The sequence below is a fragment of the Mus pahari genome, chromosome 19 (genome assembly GCF_900095145.1).
Source record: "Mus pahari chromosome 19, PAHARI_EIJ_v1.1, whole genome shotgun sequence".
Lineage (NCBI taxonomy): Eukaryota > Metazoa > Chordata > Mammalia > Rodentia > Muridae > Mus > Mus pahari.
In genome coordinates this window covers 31,474,205-31,491,416 of record NC_034608.1, presented here as the reverse complement: position 1 = coordinate 31,491,416, position 17,212 = coordinate 31,474,205, and the positions used below count along the sequence as shown (strand labels likewise).

Genomic DNA, 17,212 nt, shown 5'->3' with positions numbered 1-17,212 from the left:
GGCATGTGCAAAAAAAAAAAAAAAAAAAAAAAAAGAAGAGTCCCTACCCAGTGAATGAAGGTGACCGGCCAGGCCTCCAGGTCTCGCTCTTTGGACTAATCTCAGCCTCCATGAATGGCTTAGCTGGGACACTATGCTCACTCCCGAGATGGTCACACAGACCCACCTTGCCGCCGGCAGCCCTAGGTTCTGATTTGAGTAAAATCAAGTTTGGCAGCCCAGAACTAAAGTGTTATAACCACCGAACCCAGCAAGGACTCCAACTGTCCTGACACAAGGGGGTCCTGCTGCTCACTGGCAGCCTTTGATTGTCCAGTTCCCACGTGTTGCTGCCCTCAAACATGTGTCTGCCTCTGTGGGGCTGACCTTGTCAGTGGCTTTCTGGCATCGACCCCAACGACTGAGCAGGTTTCCTAGAGATGTTTTCCTCATGAAGGCCCCAGTGCGTGCGAGGTGCCCAGTGTCACTGAGGCTTCTCCTTGTCCTGCATGCAGCAAGGCCAGCTCTGCATGAGCAGAGCCTGCTCGGGGCTGGCTAAAATAAGCCCTTTTGGGGAGGGGGGCAGGCCTGGGAGCTGCTCATTGCCCGTACAGCTTTGCCCTGTGAAGTCTCTGGCCCAGCTGAGCTTCCCAAACTCGGGGCCTTGGCTCCTGTGTCTTCTATGTCTGGGGTGGCTTTGTCTTGGTGTCACTTTCTCTGCCTTCCCCTCTCTCCTTATCACGGTTTCTCCCTCACTTTGTCTCTGCTCCCTTCCTCTCCCTTCCCCTTTCATTCAAATCTCCATGTGCTCTGCACGAGTAGTCGCAGCTGGCCCTATGTATACCTTTAGAAGCCAGCCTGTGGCTGGCCAGCGAACTAAGCATTTCACCCTCCCACCCACCCTCAGCCCCTCTTCCCCGGCCGGTCTTCACTGTGAAGGGCTGGAGTACTTACCACCTCTCCCAGAGAGCAGGAGGTTGGCCAGGACAACACAGAGCAGGCCGAGTCGCGCCGGGCTCCCCATGATGTGGTCAAGGACAGCAGTGGCTGTGACAGGCATGGGGCAAGGTTCACTCACCCTGGGCCCCAGCTGGCCATGGGCCTTCTGCTTATCTCAGCCTTCTGATTGGAGCCCCGGGCCAGCAATGAGGTCAGGGGACTGGGGACTGTGGTGACCAGCCCCAGCCTCTCCAGGGGAGGCTATCCCTATTCAGAACTGTCCGGCGGGACCTGCTTTCTGCAGAGAGCAGCGATAGCCTTTGATGGGGATTTCCTGATTCTCTAACGTTCATCCCAGCCCTGTTGGCACTTACCCATCTGGTAGAGGTGTCAGTCCCCCCTCCTTGTTTTCAGGAATAGAAGTTGAGACAGACATGATTCAAAGCCCGGGTGCCGGGTCAGATATGGGATTTGAATCCAAGCCCTCAGTCCCCTGGCTGGGCCCTGCTGACACTGGGCACAAGTGCAGGTGTGAGGTTTGTGTGTCCCTTGGACAATGACTACATATTGTAGTCATAGAAACAGGCTGAGCCTGTTTTATATTGGGGGACAGGAGCCCTGAACTGCTGGTGTCTTGACACAAGTTCACTTCTCTGATATGTGACATCCAGGGAAGTCCACAGGGCCACGTGGCACACATCAGGGTTTGGGGTGTGTCCTGCCCACCAGGCCTGCCACTTCCAGCCTTCCTTCAGGCCCAGAGGGTGGAGAACGTGTGAGTGGAGTCTTGGTGCTCGATGGGAGATGGCACTTCTGCAGAGCATGTGGCTCACACCTTGGGTGGGGTCTGCAGAGGAGTAGCCATTTCCCTTGGTCCTGAAAGAGGAAGCCAGGGAAGGGCAAGCCATCTGAGAGCTATAGATGTGGAAACAGCTCCTCTCACATGCTGTGGCCATAGGACTCTCTTGGGAGTGTGTGTGTACATGTAAGTGGGGCTACAGGCAAGGACGTGGGTTTTCCCCTGAGCCTCCAAATCTTCCTTGCAATGTCAGACTCATAGGTCCTGAGTTCATGAACTGTCACCAGAAGTGACTGGAGGCCCATGCTCCAGTGTCCCTGGAGAACAGCAGGAGCAGCCCCAGCAGCAGCAACAGCAACAAAACTCCCTAACTTAGGCCTGTGAGGAGGCTGCGCTCACCCTGACCCCACCTTCTACATGCCGAGCCCCTCCTCCTTCAGAGCTTCATCTGGCTGAGCTATTTTTGAGTTTGCGGAGCATGCGCACCGTGCCTGCTCATTAGTGAGCAGAAATGGGCTTCTGGTGCTCACTGGACTGGTGTTTGGTTAGGCAACGGCTCATGACTGTGGCTGCATGCACGTAGCCAGAGAGTAGGGTGATGGCACTTGGCTTACCACTGTTACCAGCGCTGGGAGGGCCTTGGCGTGCTGTGGGTACCTGACAAACACACACCCCTGTGACATCAGATGTTGAGGCTGATGCTGGCATCTCACCAGGAGGGAAGTCACTGTCATTTCCCAGGCTATGGCAGACCATAATAGAACTTGGAAAAGGTGTGCAGTGCTCTGGTGGCTGTTGGCAAGAGTCTGGTGCCTGATCGCTGCCCTGCCTGGTGATGCCCGTGTAGTGTGTCACTGAGCCGTCACTGTGGTCACTGTGTCTGTGAGGTACTCACAGCAGACCTGTGGTCTGGGACTAGGGACAAACACTAAAGCTGGCTTGAGGGGGTCCTCCCTTTGTCGCCTCCCCTCTCTATGGCCCCATCCCCAGAAAGGACGTGCTGACTGGAGAATAAGCTTCTAACCCGTTCTTCATAATGGGTTATGCTTATAACCCGTACTGAGCACATCAGTCTTCAGGGAGCTAGATTCTCAGTAAGGCCTCTCTCTCAAGGGCCCTTGGTGGCAACTCAAGATAGCTCTGTGAGATGGATGCCTGCCTACCTTCTGGTGACTGGGGAAACTGAGGCCATGACACACTTGATCAAGCCCTCTCAGCTTACTCTTTGACTCCCAGTCCACTTTCCCCTTCCTTTCCTCAGGAAGAGCAGGCCTGCCAATGGGTATCTGACTTGACATCAGAGGCTCCACTCAGGGTCTTAAGGACAACCCAGGGTAACAGCAGGCTTCCCCAAGGTGTGCTGAGGTTAGCCGGTCCCTGCCAGGCGGGAAGCAGTCCATGGCAGGGGTGCACACTGTACTTCAGAAACATTCCCTTAGGCAACCCGGAAGCATGACCCTACACGTGGAGACCATGTTTCTCATTTAATTGAACCAAAGACAGGATGCTTGCAGGAAACACAAGTGCACAACAGTGCCAATGATGGACACACATGCACGCACACGCACATTCACATGTCCTACGTGCCTGTGTGCATACCTACTGTGTAGTACTGCAGACAGGGGGCAGCTATGGGGAGACAGGAGCAAGGCCTGAGCCTCGCCTCCCTCAGGGACACCCTGCCCCTCAGCTGCCTGTCAGTGACTATGCTGCCCAGCCCCTCTGAGTGACTTTGTGAGTCTCTAACTTAGACTCTTCCCCTGGCCCTGCTTTCTGTTTTCCCTCTCCCCTTCTGTTTTCTTCACTCTCTTTTTATCTCTTTCTCCTCCCTCACACGAAGAATAGCAGGAAAGTCAAAATAGCACAGCTTCACAGGCCACAGCTTCCTTCTTGGGACGGTTGGGCTGTCCGAGGAGCTACAGTAGTGGGAGTCGGAAAACCCCAACCTGGAGCTTGGAGTCCATGAGTCTGACCAGCCAGTCGATGTACTGGGAGACCCTGGTGTACACCCCAACGTGGCCAATAGCTGCACAGCCCTCCCCCCAGCTGACCACACCTGTCAGATACCATGTGCCATGGTAGTGCGTGGCGTGTGGGCCGCCGCTGTCGCCCTTGCAGGCGTCCTTGGTACCGTCCATGTAGCCGGCGCAGAACATGTTCTCTGTGATTTTGGGGGTGTTAGGGCTGTGCTTGGCGTGCTCCAGACAGTCCTGGGTCATCAGCCGGGGCACCTCGATGGACATGAGTTCCAGGGCTGTGGCACCATGGTTCAGTAGCTGGCCCCAGCCACTGACCCTCGAGTAGCGGATTCTAGCTAGGGTGTTCTCGGAGAAGGCCCTTTCAGGCAGACACAGAGGCACCACGTAGTCAGTGAAGGTTACAGGCCGGTGAAGGCGGAGCAGGGCAATGTCGTGGTTGATCTTGCCGCGGATGTACTTGTCGGGCATGATGACCTGTATCACCCGTCGTACTTGCTCATCCCCATCCTTCTCACTGAAGTCGTGTTCACCTGGGGGGACGCCACGCCACTCATGGCACATATCCTACCATTGTCTCATGACACATATCCTACCATGTCTCATGGCACATATCCTACCATGTGTGACCATGTCCCCACACAGAACTCCATTTATGGTACATATCCTACCATGTCTCGTGGTACATATCCTACTATGTGTGACCATGTCCCCACACAGAACTCTATTTATGGTACATATCCTACCATGCCTCATGGCATATATCCTACCATGCCTCGTGGCACATATCCTACCATGTCTCATGGCACATATCCTACCATGTCTCATAGCACATATCCTACCATGTCTCATGGCACATATCCTACCATGTCTCTTGTCCCCACACAGAGCTCTTGTTTGTCTTGCTTCTCTGACCTAGTGTGGTTAGGGCTGTGGCCAGTTCAGCCTCTGGTGTCTGAGGATTGGACTCCTTGCCAGGGTCTCAGGAGAAGCCCACCCCAGGGTCCACTGCAGTTCTGGAGGGAAGGTTGTGAATGGGCAGAGCCTGCAGGAGTGAATGGGGTCCTTGACACCCACTCTGAGTAGGGCAAGATGAACAGAGCAGCCCCCAGTCTCCTCCTATTCTCTGATGGGGGGAGGGGCAGAGGACAAAGTGGGCCATCTCCAGTGCCACTCTTGAAGATATCACCTGGTTAGGGACATTGACAGGCTATTGGCCTTCATCCACTGAGCCAATCTCAGTCTGAAAATGCCCTCAGGCCAGAGGCCAGGGACGGGCCATACCTACCCATCACTGCTGTGATGTTTCCCCAGTGGCGGATATTATCGAAGCAGTGGGCTGCGGTCACTATCCATCTGGTGTCCAGCAGGACGGCCCCACACAGCAATAACCCATTGATTTTCAGCACAGCCTGGGCAGGGGCACACAGACGAAGAGAGCCATGCTATTTTTATGATCTCCTTGCCCCCAAGGAAGCAGCTGACTTGACACAATTCCTGTCCACCAACCCTCTAGGGTGTCCCCCGGCAGGGTAGAGCAGCCCTAGCTCTGCCGGCTCTGATAGACAATAGGGGTGCAGAAGGATGGGGTGCATGGATGATGGAGTGCAACTGCAGGTCTTCAAGTGACTTGTGCGAGGAAGCTGTGGGCCTTGCATGGGTTCTCATGGCATGGGCCTCAATATCTGCTTTCTTTCCCTTTCTCTGCTCAAGAGTGTGGGGGAGAGGAGGGGGGGGGTGGAGAATGGCTGATGTCCCTTGTGTATCAATTTAACCCAACTCAAAACTTCCACACCCCAGAGTAGAAACCCTGATGTCAGGGGAGCCGGAGCTGGAGAGAGAGGTTTGCACGGGCCGGGGAGGCTTACCTGCCACGGACATTCCCCTTTGGGGCACACGTAGCCTCCCACAATGCGGCCTTGGCGGCGGCTGGAGTTTCCTTTTTCTATAACAGGTATTCTCCCACATGGGTACTCAACTGCATGAAACAGAGGTCAGAGTGAGCAGGGTGCAGAGGCGAAGGTGCCTGTGGGTGGGGGGTGAGAAGCAGTTGGCCGCTGCCATAGCTCCTGCTGGAGGCAGCAAGAGGCCTCAGACAGAGGAACTTCCAGCTAGAGTGGGCAGGGAGGGCCTTCTGCTGCGGCTAGGAGAGGAGACAGACATGGGGAAAGTTGAGGCCCTGCTTTCTAGGGCCGGGGTCTGCTAGAGCCTCACGCGGAGGACATGTCGTTCTGGTTTGCTGTGAAGAAAGTGACGATCTGTGTAAACGTGGACCACCCGCACAGGAAGACAGGGTCCTTCAGACAGACTCATGCCCCTCGCACTGCACAGGCCTCGGGTAAGAAGGAACACTTAGTTGTGGGCTTCCAACTTTCCAGCTTTGTGAGATAGACTGAGCCCTCTCCTCTCCCGGGGGAGCCTCGGCCTTTGGAAGCAGGGCTCGAACAGTCTTCTTGTGGAGATTATGCTTTCAGAGCAGGGGGCAAGAGTTTGGATCCCAGCGCCCACAACAAGCAGCTCACAACTGCCTGTAACATCAGCGCCCAAGGGATCTGACATTCTCTGACCTCTTCAGGACTGACGTCATATATAATATGTCACATGCATATAATGGTAATAGTAGTAGTAGTAGTAGTAGTAATAATAATAATAATAATAATAATAATAAGTCATCTTGTGTTGTTAACTGCAGCAGTGGATACAGATGCCAGGTGTGCCTATGTAACTCCCAATTATGTCTCAGAGACTCCAAATTGGACATAAGAGTTGATATAGGACCTCCTCATCCACTCCTAGCCTGCTTCAATGGTCAGGGCACTTGAGACAGTGCCGGATGCTGGCCCAGGGTTCCAGACTATCAGCTCTCAGGCCAGGTGTCCTTCAAGTCCCCTTTCACCTCACAGTCAGTCAGCATCTACCAGGTACTTGGTAAGCGGAGGTCTGACCTTGTTACACATCCTTGAACTGATAACTTGCCACAGACCCACACAGGTGACTGGCTCTTCAGAGCCTAAGACAGCTCCAGTCCCCACAGCCTCTTACCTTTTGGTTTGCAGGACACCTCATCTGGCTGCAGCGCGTAGTCCTCGTGACAGCTACAGGTACGCTTGGTCCCTACATGGTCCCTGCAGTACTGGTCACAGTCACCGTTTTCGTTTGCACAGATCAGCTGCTCATTCTTGTCTGAGGAAAGGAGAAGACAACCTGAGAGGTCTCCGCAAGGCCGGCAGACAGGCCATGGTGCTGGTCGCTCTTGTCTCCTTGGAATATGGCTCGTAGTTGTGGACTACTGAGGCTGAGCTGGCGTCACCTGCCCTGTGGACTGATCTGGCGGGATGGAGAGCTAGGTCTGGGAGTCACATGTCTAAGCCATCTTGGAGGATGCTAGGCTGGTGTGTGATGGTGTCTTCCTTCCAAGGCTCTAATGAGAAGCTGGGAAGGGTTCTGGAGGTAAGCAAACATTTCCAAGGAAAGGAAATGTTCTCAATAGAATGGGGAACTGGCCCACGGACCGTCAAAGGGAGAAGTCACACTTGGGGCAACGCTCATGACCACATGAACCATCTAGGCCCTCGGCTCCAGCACTGGCCATTGGCAGGCAAGGGTGGTCAGTTCAGTTCAGTATGGAGGTCTGTCCTGTCACTCACAGTCACTGCTCATCAAACCTTACAGGCCTCTGTGAGTCAGTGACTACTATTAGCGAGCCCTTCTTCCCTTCCCCCTTTACTCTCTCTGGCCTCTTTCTGATGAGAACCGGAGGCAGCTGATACCAGGAAGGACCCACTTGGGCAGTAAGGAGCCCTTGGTCTGCAGAAAGGACACCTTTGTCTGGCTGAAGAGGTGACCTCGGGGGCATCCCCCAACTAGAATACAGCTGCTTGTCTGGGGCCTTGGGCCATACCAGATGACTAAACAAAGGTTTGATTGATGGTGGTCTTTGGGACAGGAGGGGCTGGAGACAGGTCTCTCACACCTAGGCCTGGGGTTGAGTGACTTTCTAGGTTGGTGATGCTGCATAGTACTTTACATGCATTCTAGAAGAACTGCACTGTCTACGTGAGCTCACAGAAGAGAACAACAGGAAGCCTGCTCCTGGCCTTGGCAAACTTTGGTGTAACAAACTTTGGTGTATCTCTGCTATCAGTGAACTCTATGAGGCCCACTAGTGAACTGTTGAGCCCAGAGTGGTTTGGTGGTCTCCAAGCATAACAATAATTTGATATTTCAAAGCTGAATAAATATTTCACACCTTTAAACAAGCAGAGAAGAAGTTTACCTAGCTGTCTTGCCTGGTGGAGACAGAGCTAGACCCTCCCCCCCCTCCCCCAGATCTCTCCAGACCAGCAGAATTCTCAGGGCAAGGAGTCAAAAAGGACAATGAGTCTGAGATGCAGACTCTTAGACTCATAAATCAAAGAAAGGTCCTGGGTTTAAAAGGAATACTTAATGTCTCCCAGATCAATTTCCTTCAGGGGCCGAGGCTGGCCTAGACACCCTTTCCTCCCTCGATGAGGCTGTTACTCTCTGGATCCAGTCACCCAGGCCCTTCCCTCCCAACTCCATCCACTGCAAATGGAGGCAGGAATTTGGTCTCACTTTTCTCGCAGTTCCGACCCTCAAAGTCTAGGAGGCAGAAGCAGACGTAAGACTTGAGGTGATCCTGGCAGGTACCCCCGTTCTGACATGGATTCGAGGCACACTGGTCCCCATCTGTGGGCGAGCTGACATTAGTGTGCTGCAAAGAAGGGGTGTGGGGGAGGGGCACGATGGCTTTCACCTACTCACCACTGTAAACAATCCAGAACTGCTTCTGAGAGGGAAGAAGAAGCCACGGTCATGAGAAGTAGCACTTAGTGTCCACGGAGGGAGCTCGGGAGCTATGGCTGGGGCTCCTGACCTGGGCATCTGTGTGGGACTTGGGAAGACAGCGTTCCTCTGGAGATGAGGAGGACTTATCTGAGGTTGATGTTTCTCCACACCCTTTCTAGAGAAATGTAAGTCGCCACACAGTTGCCTCTTCCAAGGGAGAGCACTTGAGTTCTGACCCTGATCCTGTTTTCTCCAGCTCTGGGCTGGACCTCTAAATGTGGGGGGTGTCATCCCCTGGGAGTTCTGGTCTGAATAAAAAGGAGAGAGTGAGCTGAGCACCAGCATCTGTCACTCTTTACCTCCTGACTGGATGCCCTGTGACTAGGGGCTATCATGCCTTCCCTGACTCCTTAATGATCAGCCAGAATAAACCTGTCTTTCCTTCAGTTATTTCTGTCAGGTGGTTGCTCTGGTCAGTGAGGAAAGCAGCTTTTCCAGGCTCCCTGTGTGAGTTGCTCTGAGTGAGTGTGAGGGCACTTGTGAGAGAGGTGTGCTGTGTAATTTCCTGTGTGGAACATATCTTTGGGTTTGTGAGATATCCTGTGGGAATGAGTGTTACTATGTGAGGTATTCTGTGGGTGTAAATTCTCCAGTATGTGTGAATTTCCTGTGTGAGGACTTCTGTGAATGTGAGGTCTCTTGTGAGAGAGAGAGTTGTTCTGTGAGTGTGAGGTGATCCTCTTGTGAGTGTGAGGTGAGCTTCCTGTGAGGTGATCCTCCTGTGAGTGTGAGGTGAGCTTTCTGAGAGTATGAGGTGAGCTTCCTGTGAGTGTGAGGTGAGCTTCCTGTGAGGTGATCCTCCTGTGAGTGTGAGGTGAGCTTCCTGTGAGTGCAAGGTGATCCTCCTGTGTGTGAGGTGAGCTTCCTGTGAGTGCAAGGTAATCCTTCTGTGAGTGTGATCCTCCTGTGAGTGTGAGGGGAGCCTCCTGTGAGTGTGAGGGGAGCCTCCTGTGAGTGTGAGGTGAGCTTCCTGTGAGTGTAAGGGGAGCCTCCTGTGAGTGTGAGGGGAGCCTCCTGTGAGTGTGAGGTGTGATATGAGCCAAAGCTGGTGAGAAGAAAAGCCCTCAGAGAACAAACAACCATCCCCTCACAACCACCCCTGGAGCTGTGACTAGTTTTTCCAGAGATGATGACAAAAGGAAACACAGTGGACCCTGTCTCAAAGCCTTGTCTTATCCTGACACACCCTTCCTGGGAAAAACCTCCAGAGGGAGATGTCTAACCAGACAGGAACATGCTCAGCAATGTATAAATATGTATAAATATTGGGAGGCAGATGAAGATGAAGAATTGGAGGTCAGCCTGCGCTACATAGCAAAACCGTCTCAAAAAAAAAAAACTAAAACAAACAAACAAACATAAAAAAAGAGTAACTCAGGAGTAGAGGCAAATCTGTGCACATGGCCAAGTGTGGCAGAGGAAACCATGGTGTTCCTCACACGTTTCCAGTGAGGACTGCACGTGTGTGTGCGTGTGCGTGTGCGTGTGTGTGTGTGTGTGTGTCCTGCCTTCTTGAGGTGAATTTTCCCTCTCAGGTTTACTTCATGGGCAGCCCTTAGGGAATAAGGGATTCCCCTCTGGGAGAATAGGAGACACAGCCAGTGTAGTTTACGAGTTGTGTTTCTTGTAAAACTGCTTGTGGCATGATTGAGAGAGAAACCTGTGTGTGTCAGGGTTCCCGTGCATCTATGAGTACTGAGTGGCAGCTTCCACAGTAAGGGGGGGACAGATCCAGAGACATAGGTGTGACCCTCACAATTGCCAGCTCACTTCCTTCCAGTCTCAGTGTGCTACACAGAGCAGGCATGGGTGGGTGCACTCACGGTCCTCTCGGGGCTCTTGAAGATCTCCAGGGCCTCCTCAAAGGAGCACTGCTCCTCATTGCACTCTCTCTCCAGGGAGCCAGGCCAAAGCTCCTCCAGGAGCCAGTTGGCACGCCTTTGCCTGTGTAGGACACCATGTGCTTCCTCCTGGGTTATGAAAACTGAGAAACAGAAGGTCTCGTGCACTACTGGCAGCTTCCCTCAAGCTGCTCAGAAGCCACCCACTCTTGATGGTCCCATGAGGAATGAAAACACCCACACTGGGTCATTCCAGTGAGTGAAGGAAACCACACTGGGTCAGCCCATAAAAGCCACCCACACCAGATCTCTCGGTAGCAGAAACACCCATCTCCCTCAGTGATGGGAACAACCCACCCACATTAATCTTTTTCCATTCCACTCTTTGGTGGGAACCAAAGAGTTCCTCTCCACCTCAAGGAATGGAAGGTGCATAGGTTGGTTCCTTCAATGGCTTACCCTCTTCTGTGGGCTGAAGGTCACAGCCCAGGCACAGCTGAATTTAAAATTGGGTGTGTTGGGTTGGAGAGATGGCTCAGCGGTTAAGAGCACTGATTGCTCTTCCAGAGGTCCTGAGTTCAATTTCTAGCAACCACATGGTGGCTCACAACCATCTGTAATGGGATCTGATGCCCTCTTTAGGTGTGTCTGAAGACAGCTATGGTGTACTCATATACATTAAAGAAATATATCTTTAAGAAAAATGGGTGTGTCTTTCATTGATGGTTGGTGACAGAGAACATGGCACAGTCTTATGTAGAAGTATATGGTGACATATTTATTAGATGAAATGAAAGTTTACCATATCCATTTGGTTTGGCATTTCTACTATATCTCTCTTAGGGACTTATAATGAGAAGACGCTTGGAGAGCTTACAAAAGGTCACGAAATGACACATCGGTAGTAACGAGATTGCCAAATGGTGGTCTCCTGTGAGGCCAGTGAACACGAGGTTTACAATGTGACATCAAGCCACAAGGAGACAGTTAATCACACATTGTGCAATCCCTTTCTTGAGTACTTATAAAATGTGTGCACAAAAATATATTTAAATCTTCCTCTATTCTCCCATCTGTGTCCTCTATCCTGTGTCCAGGGAGTCAATCCAAGAATCTCAAGTCACATAGCCCTGGGTCTTCAGCTCTTACCATAGCATTAGCATTAGCCCTGGGTACCATGGCCGCAGCTGCCTCACCTGGGGTTCTGAGCCCTATGATTTTCTACATTAGAAGTGTTTCAGATGCAGCCTCTACCACACGACCTTGCCTGACAGTGACCTCAACAGAAACTAGAAGGCAGTTTTCCCCACTTGGCTTCAGAAAAGCAAAAGTTTGGTGAAGGCATCCACAATCATTTGGACACGGTGAGTTTGAGGGTTCTTTCAGACACCCATGGGGTCTGAATCCCAGGTGTGGGTGTGGAGATGGGGTGCAGATGCTTAAATCTCCTAAAGTTAGTCAGGGGCAGAAACCAGGGATGGCGCTGAGGCCCTCAAAGTCCTCATACGGCAGCTGTGTCACATAAACTGTGTGCCTGGGATGTCTGTGGGAGGGCGGCCGTGGACGGGAAGACTGAGATGGGAAGAAGAAGAGCCTGGCAGGAAGGCGGTTATGGAAGACCCACTAGCAGCCAATGTATTCAAGAGGAGGGCTAACAGAGGCAGGTTTTCCCGATGCAGAGGAGGCTCATATGGGCCTTACTGGGAGGAGCCAGGTCTAGGTGGGGTTGAAAAGGTGGCTCTGCTCACCAGGAGGATGTTGGCATGCTCCAAAGGAGGGTCCTCTGGAAGGGCAAGAGTGGAAGTCAGATAAACCATTTTGGGAAGGGGCAGAGAGAGGGCAGAGGAAGGGCTGAGGAACATCTCCGTGTTCCTAGAAAGAGAGGGTGGGGACACTGTCCCACTGGACCAATCAATGTCCTTCACCAGGCAGAGAAGGATCCATATGCCACCAGCCACTGGGACACATACACTTCTCCAGCAAGCGATCAGGTAAGGGGTGGGCCCTTGGGAGAAGGCAAATTCACTTCAGTCAACCTCCTGGGGATCCAAAGCAAACCTGACCCCAAGGTCCCCACATCGCTGCAGAGAACTTGGGAAAGCCAGGAAAGGGAAGCCAGAAAGCCATCGCTCCTGTTGTCACTCAGTTCTACAGGATCACCCACTACAATCCCTATGTGCCATGGGTTTCCAAGGGGACAGTACTGGCTCGACCACCCATGTCACTATGCATGGGAATGTTCATGGCAGCCTCTCTTTCTGTAAGACTGCAACTTGTGATTCATAACCACAAGCTTTGTCCCCTGAGGGCTTAGAGACACACATGTATGTGTGTGTGTGTGGGGGGGGACTTGGTGGGAGGGGGCTGTGGCTGTGGATGTAGAGCCAAGCCCTCTAGTGCAGTTGCCTTGTAGCTGTTCTGACACATCTGACCCCTTGCCACAGAGCTCTGTACTGAGTGACCCCCACGATCTAATTTCACAGGCAAGTGTCCATGTCCGTAGAGAGCAGGAAAGCACCCTACTTCTAAAAACTCTTTGGAGGGTGACAGTCAAAGACCCCACCCCTGTGAAGAGCTGCCTATCTCCGGGTGGCAAGCATCCAGACACTATCTGCTTTTGTCAGGGACACACATCAAATGGAGCTGCCCATGAGGCCGTTCCTGTTGCTGTCCCAGCTGCCGCTGCAAAGAGCAGCAACTCAGTGCACAGAGAAACCCTCCCTGGACAGACAGACAGACGTACCTGCAGTCCCTAGGGGTCCCTGGAGCTGGAGCAGAAAGCAGAGAAGCAGCAGCCCACGAGCCTGCGGAACCATGATGAGACTGTGACTTCTGGCTGGGGACTGTCCAGATGTTGCCGGGAGGGCAAAGGTCAGGGAGGAGGGGAGAAGGGTGGAGAGAGCTGGAGCATTGGCTGGAAGCGCCCGGAGGCCGGTCAGAGGCCGCCACTTATGTCGTTGGCATTTGTACATCCAGGGAAAGAGGAAAGCTAAGGCAGGCAAAGTGGGCTCAGACTGGAGGTGTGAACAGAGCCCACCCACCGATGGACGTCCGTCTTCACAGTGATGACACTGTAAAAGCACAGGGTATGGGCCTATGATCTGGAAAAGACCTGTAGGGCAGACCTGGGCTGTGTAGCCGTCAATGGCTCTCAAGGGCCTCCCTGCCCCTCCTCTTCCCACACTGTGGAAACAGCTGTCAGCAGGTGGCCCATGACTTGCCCCTTCGTGTCCTCTGGCCCAGGCCCCAGGTGGAGTTGTGGACACTGGGTTGCCTGAGATCAACAAGGTTTCTCAGCACGTGAAACTTTCTGTATAAAAACTGGCTGTAGCCCAAGAACACTCGGTTTATGGGCATACAGCCTCCTGGACTACACTGTGGGCTTCAGTTGGGACCCTCTGAGGAAAATGTTCTTTTCAGGGAGGGGGCAGTACAAAGCCGGGCCACTCTTTTGGGAGCCAGACCTCATTTTTGGGACACATCAGTGCACCTCTCCCTCTCCAGTCAGTGATTTTATTTATTTATTTATTTATTTATTTATTTATTTATTTTGGTTTTTTGAGACAGGGTTTCTCTGTATAGCCCTGGCTGTCCTGGAACTCACTTTGTAGACCAGGTTGGCCTTGAACTCAGAAATCCGCCTGCCTCTGCTTCCCAAGTGCTGGGATTAAAGGTGTGCGCCACCACGCCTGGCCGACTTTAATCTTTGCTAGCACAGAGGCACCTCTGACTCCTGGGGTCCCTTCACACTTGGGACCCCAGGTGCTTCTTCTTGGATAAAGGTCAACGTTCACCCAGTAAAATCCAATCCTCTCATGACAGGGTAACTCCAGGGACATGAGATGGCAGTCATTTGTCCCAGCTCTCTTATGTGAGGCTGGACCTGGTCTCAGGCTTCCCGATTGAGTTCCAGAACATGGGTATTTATCTTTCTGGGACAGCAGAACAATCGGAGTTGCTTCGGAGGATAGATGCTGAAGCCACCTGGTGCTTGGGCTCTGGCTAAAGCTCTTCAGCAGATGGTGACTTCCCTGTGGCACATGCCTTGGCTGGCTCTTGAGTCTCGGGTGTCAAGGATCCCACTCGGACCTGCAAGGGCCTTGTCTGCTTCATCTTCTTTTCCCACCTGGGTCATGGGTACCATGAGCACTGTGCATACATAGCACAGACACATGGTTTGGAGGGATAGCATAGGGGTCACTATCTGTTCGTCTTTTGGACTCCTCCCCACTTACCTTCTCAGGAAAGATAAACAGGCTTCTCCTGGGATCCCGGAGTCATCCTTATGTGGACATTCCTTGTATGTGCCCAGGGACCATCTGCCCCTTCTCTGGGATAGGAAGCACCAAGCCTCACCCCCAGCCAGCTCCCCAAGGGCTCTCCCACAGTCTCCAGAACAGGACTGGGATACTCAGCATGCTGCTACGTGTCAGTCTCGCCCTGGTACACGTGACCCACATGAGAGACCCGTAAGTGACTGTGGGCTCAGAATCACCCGGGGACACACATGCACTATGCTCACACTTGCACATGGACTTGTTCATGTGCACACCATCTTTGCACAGTTGTATACCATTCTTACATCTATGCACACACTCCACACATAGCCCATGCACACCCTTGCGTACATGCATGCTACACTTTCACACTCACATCATTCATGACACCTATGCAAACGCAGGCTCCCTCACGCCACAGGGAAGCAGTATCTTAGGAGTGGTCCTAATTACACGGAGTTTGATGATGCCTGTGGGTTCTGACATCCTGCAAGGTTGGGGACCAGTGACAATGCCATCAGTAACTTGAAGTTTAGGAACAGAGAGCTGATCTGAGTCAGAAAGGTCGGTATCACTTTTATTTCCTCTGGATCTGTCTTGCTCTAGATCTGTGCCTTGCTCTGGATTCATGTCTTGCTCTGGATTCGTGTCTTGCTCTGTGTATTAGCGTCAAGGACTCTACTGCTAACAATGCGTGACTGTTCCTGGATTTCCTGGTTAGGAACAGGTACTTTCAATCCACTGGACTCATTTCTTGCTCCTTTGTGGTATTCCCTATTCTAGTGAATGATCTTTTTTTTTTCTTTTGGTTTTTCAAGACAGGGTTTCTCTGTGTAGCCCTGGCTGTCCTGGAACTCACTCTGTAGACTAGGCTGGCCTTGAACTCAGAAATTCACCTGCCTCTGCCTCCCAAGTGCTGGGATTAAAGGCATGTGCCACCCTGCCCGGCTCTAGTGAATGACCTTAATAGTGAGGTGTCCTCATGTTTGTCCTGTGTGCAGTGACTGCGCTTGCTTTCCTCTCTTTGATTTCTGCTTGGATGAGGATGCTTACAGTATCTGGATACTTAAAATTTTTTGCTTTGAAGATTGATACACATGCTTTATCTGGTTAAAAACTGTTTTTAAACTCCTGGTGTGATAACTGTGATAAATTAATGATCAATAAAAATTTTGTTCATCTATGAGGCTGCTGACTTATCTGATTCAGTTTGACACAGTTAAGTTATAGTAGTACTTTTTTTTTGATATTGCACCATACCTGCATTACGTGAACAAATTTACTTGTTTAGAATTTGTGTTTTTTCCCCCAACATAGGTCATTGTTCTTGCTTGCCCACCATAACTATATGATTGCTGAAGATACACCATACTTTATCTGCAGCATAGAGAGAATCAAACTGGCACTGACCTTGAAACTTCCTCCCTGATGCCTGTTTTCATAGTTCTGAAAGTATCCATTGGAGGGACGAGTCATCAGCTGTCCCATTCATCAGAGAACCCTGGTTGCTAGAACAGTGACTACATAGGTAGTAAATGAACCTATGAATGGAACAGTGGTATGACTGTTACAGGGGTAACAAACTAGGGCTATTAGAGGGGTAACCAATTACAACTGTTACAGGGGTAACCAATTATGACTGTTACAGGGGTAACCAATTATGACTGTTACAGGGGTAAACAATTATGACTGTTACTGGGGTAACCAACTACAACTGTTACAAGGGTAACCAACTATGACTGTTACAGGGTAACCAATTACAACTGTTAGAGGGGTAACCAACTCTTTTCTGATTTGGATTTGAGGCTGGCTCCATAGGAGGGAATTGCCTGGTGCTGTAAACCTGGCCAAAAACCAAAAGAAACCAAACCAAACCAAACCAAACCAAACCAAACCAAACAAAATCCCAGGATTACTGGCTCTATAGGGCGTGTGTGTGTGTGTGTGTGTGTGTGTGTGTGTGTGTATTCTACTACCACTGTTGTTTGACATGTTGTAACACTCTCTGCTAAATAGTTTCTTAGGGTTTGTTTGTTTTTTTTGACTTTTTAAATCAGATTTATTCAGTGGTGGCTGGATTTGGGGGTAGGTTCCAATCCATCATTGCTTGGTACATGTCAATAACTAATAAAGGTCAAATACAATGTCAGACCTAAAGCCACAGAAGGAGGGTGTAAAACTTTCAACTCCAAAGAGAACAGTCAAAGTTCAGCAACGTGGGACTTTACCTAGAGCTTAGCGTATTAAATTAGTAGTAACGAAACAACACATTGGGAATTTAAAGCAACGCCTGGTAGTTCCTTCTAACATAAACATAAATAGCATCAAAAAAGTTTTTGAATATCACCTAACTGTGCTATGGCCTTATAGATCACATGAACCAATGACAAAAATGGGTCTCCATTCCACACCCCGTCCTTATCTCTACATCAAACCTATGCCCAACTTCAAGTGAGAGTTTTAAGTGTCCACATTTCTTAAGCCACATTCAAGGAAATCACGTCAATTCTGGATGCTGTCTTCATCTTGGAA

General features: G+C 51.3%; 2 protein-coding genes across 3 annotated transcripts in view; both read right to left on the bottom strand.

Annotated features, from left to right (window-relative positions):
• The window catches only part of F10 (coagulation factor X), a 19,646-nt gene extending 18,110 nt beyond the window's left edge, over nucleotides 1–1,536 (bottom strand). Inside the window, exons 1-2 of one of the 2 annotated variants that reach the window (XM_021219417.1) lie at nucleotides 1,293–1,536; nucleotides 934–1,026 (exon numbers count right to left, since the gene is read on the bottom strand). In XM_021219417.1, the coding sequence (XP_021075076.1) occupies nucleotides 934–1,026; nucleotides 1,293–1,296 (97 nt within the window). In that variant the 5' untranslated portion in view covers nucleotides 1,297–1,536. Of the gene's footprint in view, nucleotides 1–933; nucleotides 1,130–1,292 lie in introns of those variants that run through there. The other variant, XM_029532319.1, reaches the window with a different exon arrangement.
• A 1,650-nt stretch (nucleotides 1,537–3,186) lies between these two features.
• F7 (coagulation factor VII) lies at nucleotides 3,187–13,237 on the bottom strand. The gene is made up of 8 exons (XM_021219686.1): nucleotides 13,147–13,237; nucleotides 10,386–10,546; nucleotides 8,479–8,503; nucleotides 8,290–8,403; nucleotides 6,736–6,876; nucleotides 5,562–5,671; nucleotides 4,982–5,105; nucleotides 3,187–4,226 (listed from the first exon to the last, which is right to left on the bottom strand). Exons 1-8 carry the CDS (start codon nucleotides 13,217–13,219, stop codon nucleotides 3,634–3,636), a joined length of 1,341 nt encoding a protein of 446 aa, XP_021075345.1. The 5' UTR covers nucleotides 13,220–13,237; the 3' UTR covers nucleotides 3,187–3,633.
• Nucleotides 13,238–17,212: the final 3,975 nt, after the last annotated feature.